The 19,254-nt window shown below is 37.1% G+C and overlaps 1 protein-coding gene across 2 annotated transcripts in view; it reads left to right on the plus strand.

Annotated features, from left to right (window-relative positions):
* The window catches only part of LOC125646874 (protein unc-93 homolog A-like), a 22,790-nt gene continuing 3,536 nt past the window's right edge, over positions 1 to 19,254 (plus strand). The window contains exons 1-2 of one of the 2 annotated variants that reach the window (XM_048873466.2): positions 1 to 128; positions 16,865 to 17,874. In XM_048873466.2, coding sequence (XP_048729423.2) covers positions 16,990 to 17,874 — 885 coding nt within the window. In that variant the 5' untranslated portion in view covers positions 1 to 128; positions 16,865 to 16,989. The remainder of the gene's footprint in view (positions 129 to 16,864; positions 17,875 to 19,254) is intronic. The other variant, XM_048873471.1, reaches the window with a different exon arrangement.

Raw genomic sequence — 19,254 nt, forward strand, 5'->3', positions numbered from 1 at the left:
GCTTACTGTCCGTGTCATCGGAGCGCTTGGTGTTACCATATTCTACTCGCGAACTTTCATCACAAATACGCTTCGCACAGAGTTGACATTGAAAATTGTTTCTGATTTTGATCGATGAGATACTTAAGGTATGTTTTAATGCTTATAAGTTACATTATTGATTTTTTAAAAAGAAAATAGCACACCATCTCTCTGTTGCCTTGCTTGGACCACTCGTTCAGTACTGCACGACTATATAAAGATCAGGAATTTATACGTTATAGGAAATGAAAAGTACTTCCGTGTTTATATCTGAAATCATTTGCTGTTGTGATGGCCTCTGTCAGCTGTCATTTCTGTATGTACCTTGAAGTGTACCTTTAGAAAGGGTGTTGAAAAATCTTTATAGACCTATTTGTAAATGTAATTTGACGCAATCTGCATATTAGCTATATTTATGGCATTTGTCCGTTTTGATTTTAATTACCAAGGATACATACATTTATCATAAAGCAATATTTGCAAAACACTTATTTATCGTATTAGCCAATGGCATCTATATGAAGCAGAAATAACAGGGGAGGGGGGGGGGGGCGAAGACACCCACCAGCAGTGTCGGAAGGTATCTAAGATAATGCTTGAAATATTTTGCATTCGAATGCAAATAACTGATAAATTGGGAAAAGGAGCATTAACCAACTATATGGACCAAGAGCTATCTGGGGTGGGGTGAGAAAAATAGTATCTGAATGGGGAAGCCCCCCCCCCCCCTAAAAAAATTGTATGGTTCATGCTCTTCAGAAGGGTCATCAACAGTTTGGGGCAACTTTGAAAATATTACAGGGCTCCAAATAATTGACGGCCCGATGGTCAAGAGCAAGTAAGTTATGGATTTGGGCTAGTGCTTTGAGAATAACACATGCCCTGGGGGGGCATTCATCATCAATCAGGCAAGTAAATATTAGATGTGTGTGTCTCCGGGGTTTATCGCATGCTAAATAATTTCTTGATTGCACTTTTGTTAAGTTGTATCATGGAGTAACACAATGTAGATTAATTCATGAATGTTTCTAAGAGAGTTGTCTTAAGTGGGATATATATTGATGTTTGAAATATGAATGCGTCAATCTCGGCTATAAATGACATATGTACATATCTTACAATGTCTGTGATTTGTCGATTTTTTTACTGTAGTGAAAGAAATTTTTGCTACTGGTGTAGATATTTCTTGTTGGTAGCTTTCGACAGTATTTCATTTTTATCGGTGGTAAAATTAATTTTACTGGTATTACAATTATTTTTACTGGTATTACAATTAATTTTACTAGTATCAAAAGCAATTTTACTGGTATTGAAATTAATTTTACTGGTAGTATAAATAAATATTTGTGGATTGGATGGCCACTCATGCATTGTTATTGTAGTAAAATTATTAATTATTTTTAATGGCAGAATAAATAATTATGCCACCAGTGAAATTGTCTTTACTACAGTGATTTGATTTGAACATATGTTATTGTATATATAATATACAACAGGTTTGAACACAAGCTCTCACCTCTGTTGTGCCCATGGGTCCGTGTTTGCCCATATATCTATTTTGTATTGCTTATAGGAGTTATGAGATTAATCACTGTTCGTTATATTCACCTTTCTTGCAGCTTACGAGGTTCTCACCTAAGATTAATTGATAACAATTGTCATAAAACATATGTATAGACAAAATAAATACATGTACGTAGAGCATTAGGTGAATCACTACCATTAGAATCTGCTTGAATTCAATATAAATTTGTGAACAGCATTAAAGATTTTGCTGTTAGTTTCATACTCCAAATTATCACTGCCCCAAAGTAAAATCTGTGTATCAATAATAGATCAATCTTGTATTTGAAAGAGTTGGTTAAACATAAAATTTCTTCCTAATGAAAATCTTTTACAAAGAAAACAAGATATCCATCTTCTCTCATTCCACACACACGGTTAGGAGAATCGACAATGGGGGTGTTTTTTCGGTGTAAATCATAGTTAGGCAAACAGTTATGTCTTAATTTAGTTTGAATGATATCTTCTATTCTTTTGCCAAGAAGAAAATGTTTAGACACTTTTGAAATACTGATATTATCAGAAATATTTCGGCGGAACTGACAGATACAGGTTGCATAAATTTTTAAAAGAATTCTAGCAGCAACAACAACCAAACAAGCTTATTCAACATGAAGTCTGAACATATTTCTTCTTAAATAACCCTCCTTGTTTTTTGATGATTACAGTTTCACCTTATACAAAGTCACACTCGAGGAGTCGTCACTGTGGATCACGAGGGCGCGGCTCCGAAGCGGAGAAAACGCAATATCATTTAATTTTACATGTTACAACGCTTTTTCATTGATTGAAAAATTATTGGAATATCGTATCCAATGAAAAAAAATGAATAAAATGCCGGAACTACTTTCTATTGGAATGTTGGGGATTCCTCTGGATGCTTCGTATTTATATATCTATTTATACATAGGGAATCCTGAAAAGAAAACTCACAGGCAATTGCATCGCTTGGGGTCGAATTTACTATATAAAGAGTACTCTTTACATAGTAAATTCGACCCCAAGCGATGCAATTGCCTGTGGAAAAACTTAACAATTCTATCGATCTATATAAATTTATTAAACAAAAACAAACAAATATCAAATATAAATAAAAATTAATTATGCAAAATGAAATAAACATGGCTATTTGAGGACCCCCCTCACCCCAAATATAACAACACACGTCTGCTTCTGCATCCTGGTTGAGAGTTAAATGTATTCAACCGGGGATGACAATAGTCCAGTTTGTACCTTGCGACAACTTCCTTCATGTCACGAACCCAAATACTAGATACACCGCACACTGCCTCAGAGATACTGCAATATCGTAGCCCCTAACGACGAGGCTTCCATACGACGTTACAACAGCTGTGACACCTTAGGAAACCACTGACAAAACTTTAAAAACCCTCTGTAACACTTACTTGTCAACCTGGAAGCCATGACAACCCTCAATAGAACCCTACCTGGCATCCCACGTCATGATTATGCACGTGTACCACGCTTTCCGTTAGTACCGACATCGAACTTTGCACTTAATTTCAGTTCCACTCAACAAAATTCCAGTAAATTTCTCTCAACAGGACTTATCTCTAACTCATCCTTTTAAAACTGCATTCTTCAGTCCACAAGAAACCTGTTTGCTCAACAGTAAACAACAGTTTGTGGAAGTCACCATTAGGCCAAACGGATTTTTTTTAAAGTTGTGTATTCACAAATTACTACGCCCATCTCGAAATGACATAGAATGTAGTCCAAGAATAACTCGTTAATTCAACTCATCATATAATGTTTTATCATATAAACTCAATATTTAAATTATTAAATGATAAAGAATGAATTTATTATTTTTTCGTTGGATGGAGGTATACCACGAAAAAAAAAGACGGAAAACTTTTGCCTCATGCGCTACGAGCAATGATGAAGTTTTCCGTCTATTTTTTCGCGGTATACCTCCATCCAACGAAAAAAAAAATAATTAATTTCTTAAATAACCGAGTATAAGATCGTTTTTCTCATAAAATACATCATATTTCTGCACACATCTTATAGCATAGAGTGTGGTAGATATATCTTGATCAGTCAAATTTGTCACCGAATTTCATAAATTCGTCCTTACCTCAAACACTAGGTCTGTACAGCGTTAAAATTGATGATTTAAGGTAGCTCCATTCTCATGTGACTTATCAATATTAATGGTTAAAAGTGGAAAAACTTTATTAATTTACACTCAGTATAGTTTAATTTAATTAACAACCAAAGAAAATGTATATGTTACCACCTTTTTAAAGATGTCAGACAAACAAAAACAGAAGTATACATCAACATCAGAAAATCACACATTTTCGTCAAACAGAATAATAAAAATAGATAAAAACTTGTTCAAATGACAAAATTTAGATATCAACAGTTTTAAGAAACTGCTAATTCATAAATACGTACAGATTAATTGTGGAAATTAGGGAAACCAATGTATAATAGACATCCAGTAGAGGAAATTTCAGCATAGGAGTTATTGCCCTTGACAACATTTTTAAAATCCTAAATAATTGATTATCTATGGAAAATATAAACTTTTCAGTATTATTAGTTTACCAGATATTTTATTGTATCCAGTGAATAACATTCCTCAGAAAAATATATTTCTATCATGTACAAAGTTTAATTTATTAAGATTTTTGCAAAAGCCTATGACATCACATGAGGATCGATCGACCTTAAACCCATCTTTCTCGGGCAATTCATCTCCTTGTCTTTGATTTTTTTTTTTAGCATGTGCTTTTAGTTTGTCTGTCCACACTCAATTTCAACCTTCCACGTAGCTTTCGAATCAATCTATAGACTTTCTTTTTTTTCAAGAAAATATTGAACAGATTTTTTAACACATCTGTCATTTTGATTCCTGTTCTGCAGACACAACTGAAACTTTGATGTAAAAATAATTCACCAGATACTTAATTAGATATATTGTCTTGTCCACGGTGGTCTAGAGGAAGAGTGTTTGCCCCGCATGCGGAAGGTCGGAGTTCGAAAAATCCAGATCGAAGTAGTTTGCAACAAACATGCATTCATTGTCGCAGATGAAAGCAATGTCAATTTCAAAAGAAATATGAGAGAAAAGATTCGGTGAATGTAAATATTATCTGATAAAAGTATCGAAAGTGTATTTATTTCAATTCATTGGAGTTAAAACTAATAAATCATTAAACAAAATAAACAAGGCATCACACTTTTGAAGATGAGAGCGAGACACTCATGAACAGAATCATATATCGTCAAAAAATTGCATTTTTCTATCAACTGCAAAATTTCACAAAACTAGAGTGATTCACAAAGAATTTCCCTCAACTCCACCTCCATTCATGTTGACCATGAACAGTTCAAAAGTGATGTTCATTTCTTATATTAATATTCATTTACTTCGTCTTTCACTGCCTTTTATCAGCATTGCACGGTGCACTGTATTTTGGATTACCACAAGATTGGGATGATAATCCACGTAAGTTCACAATCTTAATCCGAGGTGTGACTTTGCGACATCTTTGTTACACATGTTGTATTTTTTCGAATCATTACGCTCTCTCAGTCGCGTGCTTTAAACTAGTTCATAATCCGTTCATAATCAATATGAAGGGATTGTGCCGCGTGCTGAAATTGTTTGGTTCATAGAGGAAAATGCAATTTGTAATATAAATAAAACAATATAATAGGTATTCATGAAACTTTTTCTTTTTCAAAAATATATAAAACGTTTGTGAAAAATAAAGGAAATCTATCGCATGATTAGCTTGATAAGGAGTTCAATGAAAACCGGGTTGTTGCCCTTGGATTCAATATTTTGAGGCATATCATTATAATTATGTGCGGGGTTCTTTGGCGGTAGGTTTGGAATGGGCTGTTTGCTTTGGTCACGTGGTTAAGACGGCAATCTAAGCACGCTCGTTAGTTTAGAAGTGTTATACATTAGACACGTACTGGTAAATTTACTAAAACTGTAAGGCGGACAGTGATTATAGTATCAAATAGAATGTATGGCGGACAGTGATTATAGTATCAAATAGAATGTATGGCGGACAGTGATTATAGTATCAAATAGAATGTATGGCGGACAGTGATTATAGTATCAAATAGAATGTATGGCGGACAGTGATTATAGTATCAAATAGAATGTATGGCGGACAGTGATTATAGTATCAAATAGAATGTATGGCGGATAGTGATTATAGTAACAAATAGAATGTATGGCGGACAGTGATTATAGTATCAAATAGAATGTATGGCGGACAGTGATTATAGTATCAAATAGAATGTATGGCGGACAGTGATTATAGTATCAAATAGAATGTATATGAACAGTTTCTGTTTTGTTTAATTTGAAAATTTGATGTGTTTATGTTTGTAAAGAATAACGTGCTAGCGAGCTGCTACCCTACTGATAACATGGTTTTTCTTATTTTATGGAAATCAGCATTTAATTAATATATATTCGGACGAACGAAGTGAGGGAGAATATAATTGATTTTTCATATTTAAAATCCACCTATGACGTCATTCTTTTGTTCAAACACTCCATTATTTTTCAGGAATGGAGAGTTCGGAAAGTAGGTCAACCTTTAAACAAGTAGATATAAATGCATGCAACAAAAGAATGAAAAACGTAAGACATGATTAAAGTTAAATTAAAATTTAGTTTTTATTAATGTTTACAGTGGATTTTAAGTGTGTCAATGTACTCGTATCACTCCATTCCTTAGAAGTAATGGCGCGATACTCGTACGTTAACCCTTACGTAACACCAACTTTTGAAATATTTCATGTTTAACAAATTTTTTTACAATAACTATTGGAAAAGACTTCAACAAAGTTTATGTTTCTATCGTGTATGAATTTAAATAAATCATTGATTTTGCCAGCTGTTCATCTTCACAAGTCAAGGGTTATTGATCTTGTATAATGATAACAAGCAACAGATTGTACATCAACATCACAACACAATGATTATCAAATAAAATGATTACGTATATGATGTACTTACACATGTAGTCGGGTGTGTGTTTATATATCTACGTTTTGTGCAAATGCATCACATATAATGAATTTTGATGGGTAAATCATCTTCACAAGTCAAAGGTTATTGATTCGTTACCTCGTACTATAAAACTTTTGATTGAAGTAATTGCAACGTGGCCTCGTTGGGTGTTAAATTAATATATTTCATGTTTAGTTTGTTAATCATTGTTATCCTTTAAAGGGACATGTTAACATTGGTTAAATTTTTTAAGTTAAACATTAAAATTATAACACATTTAAAGTTGACAATCAAAAGTTGGACCTTTTTAATGCAATGATGAAAACAATATTGTATGTATACAACGCTCCAAGCTTTGTTGATGTGTACAAACAAGTGAAGTGTGAACTATGAAATTTAAAGCATCAAAGTTTTGCACAGACACATCTTTAGTTTTTAAATGACACCTTTTGCCTTAAGAATATTTAAAATGTCATATTAACGGCGAAAATAACGAACAGTGAAATCTCACAACTCCTATAAGCAATACACTTTAAATAGTTGGGCAAGCACAGACCCCTGGACACAACAGAGGTGGGATCAGGTGCCTAGTAGGAGTAAGCATCCCCTGTTGACCGTTCACATCCGCTGTGAGCCCTATATCCCGATCAGGTAAACGGAGTTATCCGTAGTCAAAATCAGTGTGCCAAGAACGGTCTAACAATCGGTATGAAACACGTCAGACAGCACTTGACCCAATGATGGGTTGGTAACGGTATATCAAAATTCATTGAGACACTTCAAGTCTTTGCCGTTATTTACTAGTATCTAATATTTGAAATAGTGAAGTTGGGAAGAGGTAACAAGTCGGCATAGCTATTAAATAATAATTTTTTTAAAAATAAAAGTAAATTGTTTCATTTATCTGCAGAATCAACGCTGTATTCGATATATCTATATTTAGAGCGGGGATTCACAAGGTACAGGGTGTGTACGAAAGTGGACTTCGCGTATTGAAAGAAATTATTTATGAATTTTTCTACACTAGAGTAAGGCAGAAAAATTTTAAACTAATTAACTGAACATAGAGATATTGATAACATTTTATTAGCTTGTGCTAAAACTTATTAATTATTATTGATAAATTGTAAGGTTTTTAATTAGTTGGCTATATAAATTCTATAGTGGTGTTCACTGCGATCACCTATCGTTTGATATTTGTTCACTGCGAACAAGCTCTGTTGTAGAGGCTTGAGAAGGATCTGGTGCATTTCCTGAAGTGTAGGCCTCTAGTGGTACCACAAGAAGAAGTACAGAGCATACCTATGTTAGTCTCTGATAGCAAAGGGGTACGTTTATAACGAGAAGAAAATACAATACCCATTGTCTTCCTTTGCAAGAAGGGAGCCACACCAAGGGAATTAGTAGCTCTACTTATAGAGGAAGTCCCTCGTCTCGTGCAGAGATACATAAAAGAGGTGACAGTTTACTTTTGGAGTGGAACTTGTGTTATAACAAGAAAACAAGGGAAATACATAAACGTTCGAGACCACACTGGTAACACTATTCCTTCAGTTTTGCAAGAGCTATATCGTGCAAAAGACTTTGTTCTTAGCAGGAATTGCAGAATAAAATTTGTAGGAATTCTTATCTATTTAGTTTTCCTGTACAACGACATTAAGGGACATCGAAACCCCACAGTGTTCTTGGATTCGGAAAAAACGGTAGAGATACAATTAACAAGTTTAACCAGAATATAGAACAGATTAACCAACAACTTGGTCGTAACACCCTTAAGTTTAACGCTGATCTGCGTAATACTCGTCGAGGCAGGAAGAGGTACTATTTTGAGTTGTTGTCTGATGGACTACATCCTGGTTACCTTTTGGCAAAAAAGTGGTTACGTCGCCTAGAACTGGATATCGTACGCGAGTGCTACACACCAAGTGATACATTAGAGGTAGATGAGCAGGAATACTTAGCATTTCAACAGAATGATGGAAGAACATCATGAAAGTGAAGAAATCTTGTTGAGTGGCAATGTCCTCTCTGGAGAAGCAACAGATAGTGGGGTTGTTTCAGGTCAGGAGAAAGAGAGATGGAAGTTGGCTTCAAAAGACCCTGAAATCCTTCAGGGTGTCATTTGACAGGCAGCAACAGATACACCAGGAGGCTTTCACAAGGACTTTACGGGAAATGAAGGAATCTACAACAGAGGAAATTGGCAGACAGCGCACCCAATTTGAATGCTTCTTTGTAGAATCTAGAGAATAACTCCTCCATGCCTGCCGAAATCCCATGTTTGCATTAACCCCGAGACCACATGCGGACTTGGGGTTTGGTCAAACTGACCAGCATATGTTCCTTGGTCCTCAAGACTACACTTCTATTCCTGGACCACATGTGGCCTTGGGGCAGAGACAGCAGAATCCAAACACTTTTCAAGCTACGGACAATCTTCAACAGCGCAGAGGTGCTGACAGACCATTTGAAGATACCTTGCGTGTTATTGAGGCCAGACAATAGCAAAGACCCACTCCTTATGGACCAAATCGAAACAACGCTAGATCTATGGAATATTGTGTGCTTAGGAAGGGCCCGCAGACTAAGTTACCCACTTACGAGGGCCATGACGACATAGAAGTCTTCTTTGTCCCATTTGAGAGGTTATCTGAACGTTATGTTTGGACGGAGGCTGAAAAGATAGATAGACTGTACGAAAGCTTAAAGGGTAAAGCCATGTGGTATGTGTGCTCATTACCAAGGGCCTTGACAGCTGATTACAATTCTCTCAGTGACAGTCTTATCAAACGTTTTGGGAGAAAGGACCCCCCCCCCCCCCCCCCCCCGGCTATGGTTCGCAGAAAATTGGCGGAAATTCTCCAAAGAGTGAGTCGAATGATGAATTTGGGGAAGAAGTACGTCGCCTTGTCACCCAAGCGTATCCCGCCACAGATCTAGGAATGCAAGATCAACTTGCCACAGAGGCATTCCTTAAGGAATATCGTAACTCAAGGATTGCCTATGATGTATTAAAGAGGGGTCCAACATCTTTGAATGAGGCGATAGAACTTGTTACATACCAGGAATATAATTATCGGGCGACCGTTGGTAGAGATTACGACCAGCAATGAAGAGAGAGGACCAGACGGGTTGCTTGGACAGATGCTTCTTTAGAGGAAAATCAAGAGGTTCTTGGGACACGGAGAGTACAAAGACCTACTTATCTCTCCCTGGAACAATTTGATAATAGACTGAAACAGATCGAGTTACAGCTCCAGAGAAGTCAAGAAAAGGATATGGGAAACGTGATCAAATATTCAAAGAGTTAGATTCTCGTTGTTTTCAGTGTGGGCAAACTGGGCATTACAAGAATGAATGCAGGTTAAAAACTTCACAAGCCAAGCTGCCAGATCAAAAGCTGCAGTTGGTGAAAGATGACAAGATAAACTGCACAAGACTTCACTCAACTGGTAAAGGAATTATTGTTCCGATTGCTATTAATTGTGTCAAGACAAGTGGTATGATAGACACTGGGGCTGACGCGACTGTGATCTCTTCAAGAGTTGCTGCGGAAGCAGGAATTAAAACTGAGTGTTGCAGAAAAGTGTGTATCCTTAATGCGGAAAATGGAGCAGAAATGACTGCATTTGGAGGGGTCACTGCGACCATTCAAATTGGTAGTCATAAAGTCTGTTGACAAGTCTATGTGGCTCCTATACGGGATTCGGTCTTAATTGGGGTGGATATCCTGAAGTCTTTAAGTGCTGTCATATTTGCTGGACAATGCAACCTCCGTATTGGGAAGGAGGTTATCATGAGGACTGCTCAATTGAATTAAGGTGTCCCATACAAAAATAAAGTAGAACAGATGCATAAAATGGCCTTTCGTGTTTTATATGGAAAATATTTAATTGAAAATATCCGAGAACGAAACGACGTTTAAACCGATATCCAGTAGGCTTCCATATATTTTCATCGAGACATGTTTTTAACATCACGAGACTATCACGTGACATTATATATTTAGAACCAACAAAAATTATTGTGATAATTACAAAAGTGCAACGATATCGGTTACATGCAGGCCGACCCTTTTAATATTGAAAAACAGAGCCTCCTTTACATTAACTGAAACGTTTTGGGAGCAAGTTCTCCGATAGAAGGAAGGAAGTTTAAAATGCATCTAATGCAGCATATTTCTTAATTTTCGAGAGTATGCAAGAGTTTATCAGATGCGAAAAGGGGTTTCTTTTTGTGTCAGAAGTTGCTCTCAACACTTCTCTGATATATCAATGTAATAAGAATATGAATATATAAACATCAAGCACCACAATACATTGTACATCGTTGCAGTTTTACATTTACTGCAGTTGGTCGCAATAATTATGTAAATTAAACGCAGTGCTAATCCGAATCAGGAGAATATGTAGGGGCGATTTCAAGGTAACAATAAAAAATGAGCATCACCTTCGTGCAAACTAGATATGATAAATGCAGAGTGATTTGATATGAAAAAGAAATAATACATGATTATATGATAAGCATTTGACAAGAAAATTTTTCATGTATACTGCTTATCACTTGATAACGGTAGTAAATAACGACATACTATTATGACACTTTCCCCGCGATACAACTGTAAGAACTTGTACGTCGTGACGTACGTTTTCATTGTGACGTCATGTGGTGCGAAGTGCACTGAGGTACATTTAAATACAGCACTGTAATACGGGACTTTCGGGATGTGCCGGAACGACCGATTAGAATCGACATTTATACACCGCGGTCACGTGATAGTAACCAATTGTAGGGCAAAGTTGACATCGATACAAAATGACGTTCCGATTGTAGCAGACGGTCTTTTAAGATATGCGTAGCCCTAGAAAGAGAAAAAGCGCTGACCACCTGAGTCACTACTGGTGCTCAGTACCTGGTTGCAGATCTGATGGAAGAAAGAGAGTGCATCTAGACGACCATCCTTGGATGCAAGGCGTTAAGTTTTACCCGTATCCAACATTTCTCCGCTTTTTATCCATGTCGGCATAATCACCTTTCATTTCCACGTCCTCGAGGTCTATTTCTCTTGCCAACTCACATAGTTTGATTAAATGCGTTTTCCTATATATGCTTGTAGCAATTCCTTTCTTGGAAAGATAGCATTTTAATGCGGGAACTTGATAACAATTGAAGTCTTCCATGCTTGTTTACCTAGTTAAACCGGAAGTGACATGCCCTACAATTGAGTTCGACGCGCGATAAAAGTCAGAGTGGATCCGTATCTCGAAAGTCCCGTATTGTTCTCGGGAAGCCTTAACTGAACTGAGTGTGAGCTATGATGGTGGAAGTTCCATTTGCAGTGCAGTTGTGGTTGATGAAAATTGTTGGTTGCCACCAGAAAGCGAAAAGGTCATTATAGGTCGTGTACAAAATACTCATGCAGGAACTCTAGCTGATCTTGATGCTTGTGATGATGGGTCCCCTAGAGGAATCCTAATTGGGTCTTGCTTGGTAAACATGAAAACAAAAGTACCTGTTAGAGTACTAAACGTCCGAGATGAAAAAATCCGTCTTGTGAAGGGAACTCATCTATGTAAACTTTGTTAGACAGAAAGTGAAGTCCAAATAATGTCAACATGCACTGAAGGGAAGCCGGAAGTTGGAGATATCCGTCATACAAATTATTACCGGAGATTCATAAGAGGTTACGCTGAAATTGCGCAGCATCTGCACAACCTCACACGAAAAGGTGTTGTATTCCATTGGGACCATGAACAAGACTTTGCTTTTAATGCCCTTAAAAGACTCTAACGTCTGCACCTATATTGGCGTGTCCCCTTGCAGAAGGAAAAATGTTCTTGGACACGGATGCTTCGAATGTTTGTATTGGGGCAGTGCTTTCACAGGAGCAAGATGGCGTTGAGAGAATAATTTCTTTTTCCAGTAGACGTCTTGGACCAGCGCAGGAGCGTTACTGAGTCACGCGACGTGAGCTGATGACTGTAGTTGCGTTCTGCCACCAATACAAACATTATTTACTTGGGAGGCAGTTCTTGTTGCGAACGGATCATAGCAGTCTTGCCTGGTTGTTCCGCTTCAAAGCACCACAAGGTCAACTAGCAAAATGGTTGGAAGAACTTGGCCAATTCTCCTTTGTGATTCAACACAGCGCGGGTAAGTTTCATGGTAATGCAGATGCTTTGTCAAGAAGGGAAGAAGATACATGCAATTGTTACCAGGCTGATGCATGCTTTGGAGATGGCCCATGATGTTGCCAAGAAAACTCTTCAACAAGCCCAAAGGAAATAGAAATGTTTGTATGACATGCGTGTTCTCGAAAAACAGTATGAAACTGGAGATTTGGTATACGTAAACAAATTGTCTAAGCAGGTAGGAAAGTTTCCAAAATTGCAACCTGTCTGGGAAGGTCCGTTTATCATTTAAAAAAAGTTTGGACCTGTTTTGTACGAGATGCAGGGGAGAATGAAATCTGCTGTAATTCACCATGACCGCCTGAAATTGTACCAGTCAGATTGTGTTCCAGGATGGGTATCTCGGTTTCAAGCTGACGAAATTGTACCTCTGGGAGCCATTGATAAAAAAGAAGACACAGGAGAACAGGCAGAGGATATCAGTAGCCATCTAACAGACAAGCCGACCTACCACTGCATGCTATGTGAGGACACTAATTTAGGTGAGAAAGAGGGTGTCCCAAACCATCAGCCACCAAACCCGGGGCCACTGCGGACCCGAACGGGGCGGAAGGTAGTTAAACCAGATCGGCTCAACCTTTAACGGGATTTAAAGGAGCCTGGAGGGGGACAGTGTGATGCATTGGATGCTGTTTTTGGCTATATTTAGCTCTAAAACTTCATTGTTATTTCGGATTTCAAACATTTGGGTTGAGCATCACTGAAGAGACATTATTTGTCGAAATGCGCATCTGGTGCATCAAAATTGCTACCGTATAAGTTTTACATTATGACCCCTGGATCGAGGGCTCGAGGCCTCTGCTGGTGGACTGTTAGTCCCCGAGGGTCTCTACAGCCCAGTAGCTAAGTACTTCGTTACCGGTACTAGCTTGAAAATACGGATGTATATTTAATTGCTATTATAAAATTTAGAAATTCATTTCAAAATTAAGGATTATCTCCATGCATAGCTCTTATCCGTAGACGAATTTGACTCCACTTTTTGGCACGCTGATTTTGGTTATATTTAGCTCTAAAATTTCATTGTTATTTCGGATTTCAAACATTTGGGTTGAGCATCACTGAAGAGACATTATTTGTCGAAATGCGCATCTGGTGCATTAAAATTGCTACCGCATAAGTTTTACATTGGACTAGCTTTACATAACGCTTGAATTCTATTTTTACCCTGTTTTTGTTAATCTGTGCAGAATTTTCATGGGCTGTTTCACAGAATACACTTCTTAATAGCCAGCCCGCGTCTAGTTGTTGTTTTTTCGGTCATATTGGCCGATATTTGTAGTGCTGCCATCGAAAGTACTACAGTATTATATTGTATTCGATTGTTGTTACGGGCGCCACTTGGGACTTTATCTTTTTGTAATCAAAATCAAATCAAAATCGTGTTGCCCAACTCTCTATTTTGTATTGCTTATAGGAGTTATGAGATTGATAACTGTTCGTTATCTTCACCTTTCATTCTATAGTAAATGTTTAAAGATGTGAATGAAGGCCTCCGTGGCGGAGTGGTTAGAGCATCGCTCTCAAATTCACACGGCCTCTCACCTCTGCTTGTGGCGCGGGTTCAAATCCCGCTCGCCCCGGTAAGTGAGAAAGTTTCCCAGCTATTTACTTTCGGAGGGTCGGTGGTCACTTCCCAAGGACATTGTATCTAGGTTCTCTCTTCCGTCAATAAAAACTGGGCGCCACCATATAACTGAAAAATTGTTGTGTGTAGCGGAAAACATCAATCAATCAATCTAAATCAGCCGATTTCCTTTACGATACTGGTTTACCAATTAATTAGAGTGTATAAGTTTCTAAGTGAAAGGTATTGTATTATATGAATATCATCACCATTTAGATGCCATGTTTAAGGTACATAATAATCATTACAAAGGAACACGGCTCCTTCATTTACCCTTCCTTGGGGTATATATAAAGTTGTCAATTACCTATATATGATGTCACATGTATCTAATCATTTTTTTAAACAAAATATTTTTGAACATGTATTGAAAAGTGAAATGAATAATAACATTTTTAAAAGTGATTATGGAAAACCATTTGTGTAATTTTAAATTTTTATAAGAAATTATGAGATTAAGAGGGAGAAATGCTGTAGCGTTTCCAAGTGAAAGGTGAAGATAACGAATAGTGATAAATCTCATAACTCCTACAAGCAATACAAAATAGAGAGTTGGGCAAACACGGACCCCTGGACACACCAGAGGTGGATCAGCTGCCTAGGAGGAGTAAGCATCCCCTGTCGACCGGTCACACCCGCCGTGATCCCTATATCCTGTTCAGGTAAACGCGCTGTTTAATGTAAATTAGTATAATGCAAGGTGAAGATAACGATCAGTGATCAATCTCATAACTCCTACAAGCAATACAAAATAGATAATGTAAATTATCACGATAAATACTTTATGTATTTAGGCACCATATATTGGCATCCATAGTCCATTGTTCATCACCATCATACAAATATTATACACCAATAAAGACTTTAACTTAACCTTGTCGTGTTGCAAAGGGGTTGTTAAATTCTTCAAAATTTGAAAATAATGAGTTCAAGGGAATAGACCTGTCATTTTCATTATCTAGCCTAGTTATCGTCTCGACAAAATGAAACATCCTGCAGCTCGGTGTTGCACACAACTCCTGGTCATGTTTTTTATCAATCGTAAAATTTTCACATTGATCAAGGAAACAAAAATACATTGACAGTAAAAAAAAAATTGGCGACATGAAATCATTTTTCTTGAAACTCAAAAACCTACCCCCTACACACACACACACACACACACACACACACACACACACACACTGTCAGAACTGAATGACGTATTGTGTAAATCTCTGAGTGTTAGAAAACCCGGTAGTTCACAACTCTATGCTCCGAAGGAACCTAGGATACGCCACATTCAACTACACACAAAACAATTTCATCATAAATACAGATGTAAGAAACACAGGTATATCTAACAATGAAAGCTCCACGACCCTCCATGTTACAGGAAAGATCAGCATATCTAACAATAAAAGTTCCACGACCCTCCGTGTTACAGGGAAGATCAGCATATCTAACAATAAAAGTTCCACGACCCTCCGTGTTACAGGAAAGATCAGGAAAGATAACAATGAAAGTTCCACGACCCTCCGTGTTACAGGAAAGATCAGCATATCTAACAATAAAAGTTCCACGACCCTCCGTGTTACAGGAAAGATCAGGAAAGATAACAAAAAATCTCAATAGCTGTTTACATAGTGGAAAATTCATCGTCAACATTTACACAACAAATCCAAAAGAGACCACGAGTCATAATTGACAAATGTTTGGATATTTCAGTGTGAAACGTCATCAAATGTAAATGTTTTCTCATTCAAAATGGTCATTTATGAATTAAACATTGTAATACTCGATATTCATTTTTTATTTATATTTCCCAACGAACTATTTGTAATGTGAACGTTACGAATGTAGTTCGGGTTAAACAAAAGAGAATTTTTGAAATGTAAATTCAATAGTCTGTTGGATTCTTGCATCGCCGTCTCATAAATTCAATAAAAAACAATCCTAACATATCTTCCTCTTATAATACTTGTGTCCAGACATACTCGCCCCACACGAACCGAAAACCCATTTTCAAATTGTTTCGTTTGTTGACGCAGCATTGAGAGTTTTCATATTCAAAAAAGGAGATAAGTGAAACGCAGTCGGTTAGCAACCAGTCCTGACGATCCTTAAGTGCAAATAAATCATCATCGCTAGGTGTTGAATGATTTCGACAAGCATGATACAAATAACACCGTATTATACCGTTCTTTACACACTGGTTTTAAATATGGATTAATCCATATATAGGGCTCAAAGTGGGTGTGACCTGTCGACAGGGGATGCTTACTCCTCCTAGGCACCTGATTTCACTTCTGGTATATCCAGGGCTTTGCGTTTGCCCAGCTCTTAATTCTGAATTATTTATAGAAGTTATGAGATTGATCACTGTTCGTTATCTCTACATTTTCATCAAGCTGTTTCTTATGTAAAGTTGATACCAGTGAGGAATATTTATGTTCGTTCTCTGTTTTACAGATGTCCCACTCCAGTAGATCCACCAACGTGTATGTTCACGTTTACCGAAACACAATCTGCTAACACACGTAGACCAACTGATAAGGTTAACTTGATATGGTTATTCAGCTATACCTTTATACGACATGTGTTCACCAAACTGTTTAAAACCGGGCAGTAATCTGTCTGGAAAAGAAAGACAAACTGTTATAACATTATCGATTATTTTTGTGGTTGTTTTTAGTGGTTTTATTGCCATTCAAAACTTACAGAGTACCCTTAACAACGAGTCAGGACGAGGAGTGATTTCTCTTTCCGTCGTTTATGGATGTTTTGTGTTCTCCTCATTTTTTGCCCCACCCTTCATCCGGGTTCTGACGGCCAAGGGTTGTTTAATTATATGTTGTGTATCTCATGTGGTGTATGCAGCTAGTAATATATACCCTGTGTTCTGGACGCTATTATCAGCCTCTGCTTTTGTTGGATTAACTTCCGGTCCATTATGGACGTCACAAGGGATGTATATATCTCAGTGTGCAATATCTTTCTCTCAAACCAAAAACGTTCCAGTGAAGGAGATATTTGGAAAATTCCATGGTTTATTTTACTTCAGTTTTGCATTTCCTAGAGTACTTGGAAACTCTCTTTCTTCTATTATATTGATGCAAGGCCATTACAATGAAACCACTACTAATTCCTCCGAGTCTGGAGAGATAATGACGTGTGGGGTGGAATTATGTCCAGAAATGTCAATTACACAGGTATCACTCGAGGAACCAGATCCTTTGATTGTCAAAATACTCATGGCTGCTTTCACAACGTTAAGTATCATCGGTCTCCTCTTGTGCGTTTTCTTATTGCCACCACTTCCAATTACTGTGACGTCATCACAGAAGAGTATCTGTATAAAAATGATCTCTTCTTCCTGTTCATGTCTTGTGGTGAACATAGAAATAGCGATGATCCTTTATATACCGTCTGTTGTGCTGTTTTCATTTGTGGAATCCTTTAGTTGGATTGACATTCCTAAGGTACTTATTTATTTATTTATTTATTTTACAAATGTATAAGTTAAATATACAAATTGCTTGCTGCTTATCAGAATTTGTATTTGATGTATGATGTGAGGAACATAAATTATTTCCTATGTAGAAGAATTGAAATATATATATACATGGGATGCTTACTCCTGCACCTGATCCCACCTCTGGTGTGTCCAGGGGTCCGTGTTTGCTTAACTATCTATTTTATATTGCTTATAAGAGTTATGAGATTGATCACTGTTCGTTATCTTCACCTTTCATTAGCGCATTCGGTGTTCAGATGCTCTTTTAGGTTAATAACAACTTAGATGTGATTGTATATCAATCTGACTGTCTCTGTCTCTCATCCTAGCTGTCAATGTATTAAACAAAAATGTTCTTTCAGTGTGTACCATCGTAATTGTCATTGTATATCATCTAAGTTGTCAATGTAATCTCCAGTGTAATTTTAGTGTTTCTTAACACACTATTTGCAGTATATTTACACTAACACAAAATTCTAGAGTTCTATTGTACGAATCATAAACAGGCAACTTATTTACCTTCCCAAACAACGCTCTAGAAATAGTTCACAAGTTTATAACTAGACCACCACAACATAATAATACCAGTCTAGGTGACATTGTATAATATATATTGTATTTGCAAATAAGATCATTGTAACGACTATAAAATTTGCAAAATGCTGATTTTAAACGAGACTGTTGAACATCAACTTATTTGTCAGTAGCTGTCTTCTATTTAACATAACACATGCAGAACGTGCTCTCACGTATCGAATCAGTTAGGACACATACACACCATATGCAAGTGATAATGAAATATTGCTATATAAATATGGGAAGTTAAAAATTGAGAAGCTGACGTCATGCTGCGTATAATGAGCCGAGTTGTTTCCCATTAATGTATTTGAAGCAGATCCTTTATTTGGAGTTCAACGGCACAATGTACATATCAAATTGATATACGAATGCAAGTGAGGGTTGTTAATAGATAACCCTAAATATCTATTTGAAGGCCACAACAAAACATTTTTTATTCTTATGTATGAGTTTTTGAGTAAATACTGCCTCATAAGAATACAACAAACTGGTCTGCAGAAACATCTTAATTGAATATTGTTTAACGTCCCTCTCGAGAATGTTTCACTCATATGTAGACGTCACCACCGCCGGTGAAGGGCTGCAAAATTTAGGCCTATGCTCGGCGCTTATGGCCATTGAGGAGGGAGGGATCTTTATCGTGCCACACCTGCTGTGACATGGGACCTCGGTTTTTGCGGTCTCATCCGAAGAACCGCATCATTTAGTCGCCCCTTACGACAAGCAAGGGGGTACTGAGGACTTATTCTATCACGGATCCCCACGG

The sequence above is a fragment of the Ostrea edulis genome, chromosome 6, assembly GCF_947568905.1.
Source record: "Ostrea edulis chromosome 6, xbOstEdul1.1, whole genome shotgun sequence".
Taxonomy (NCBI): domain Eukaryota; kingdom Metazoa; phylum Mollusca; class Bivalvia; order Ostreida; family Ostreidae; genus Ostrea; species Ostrea edulis.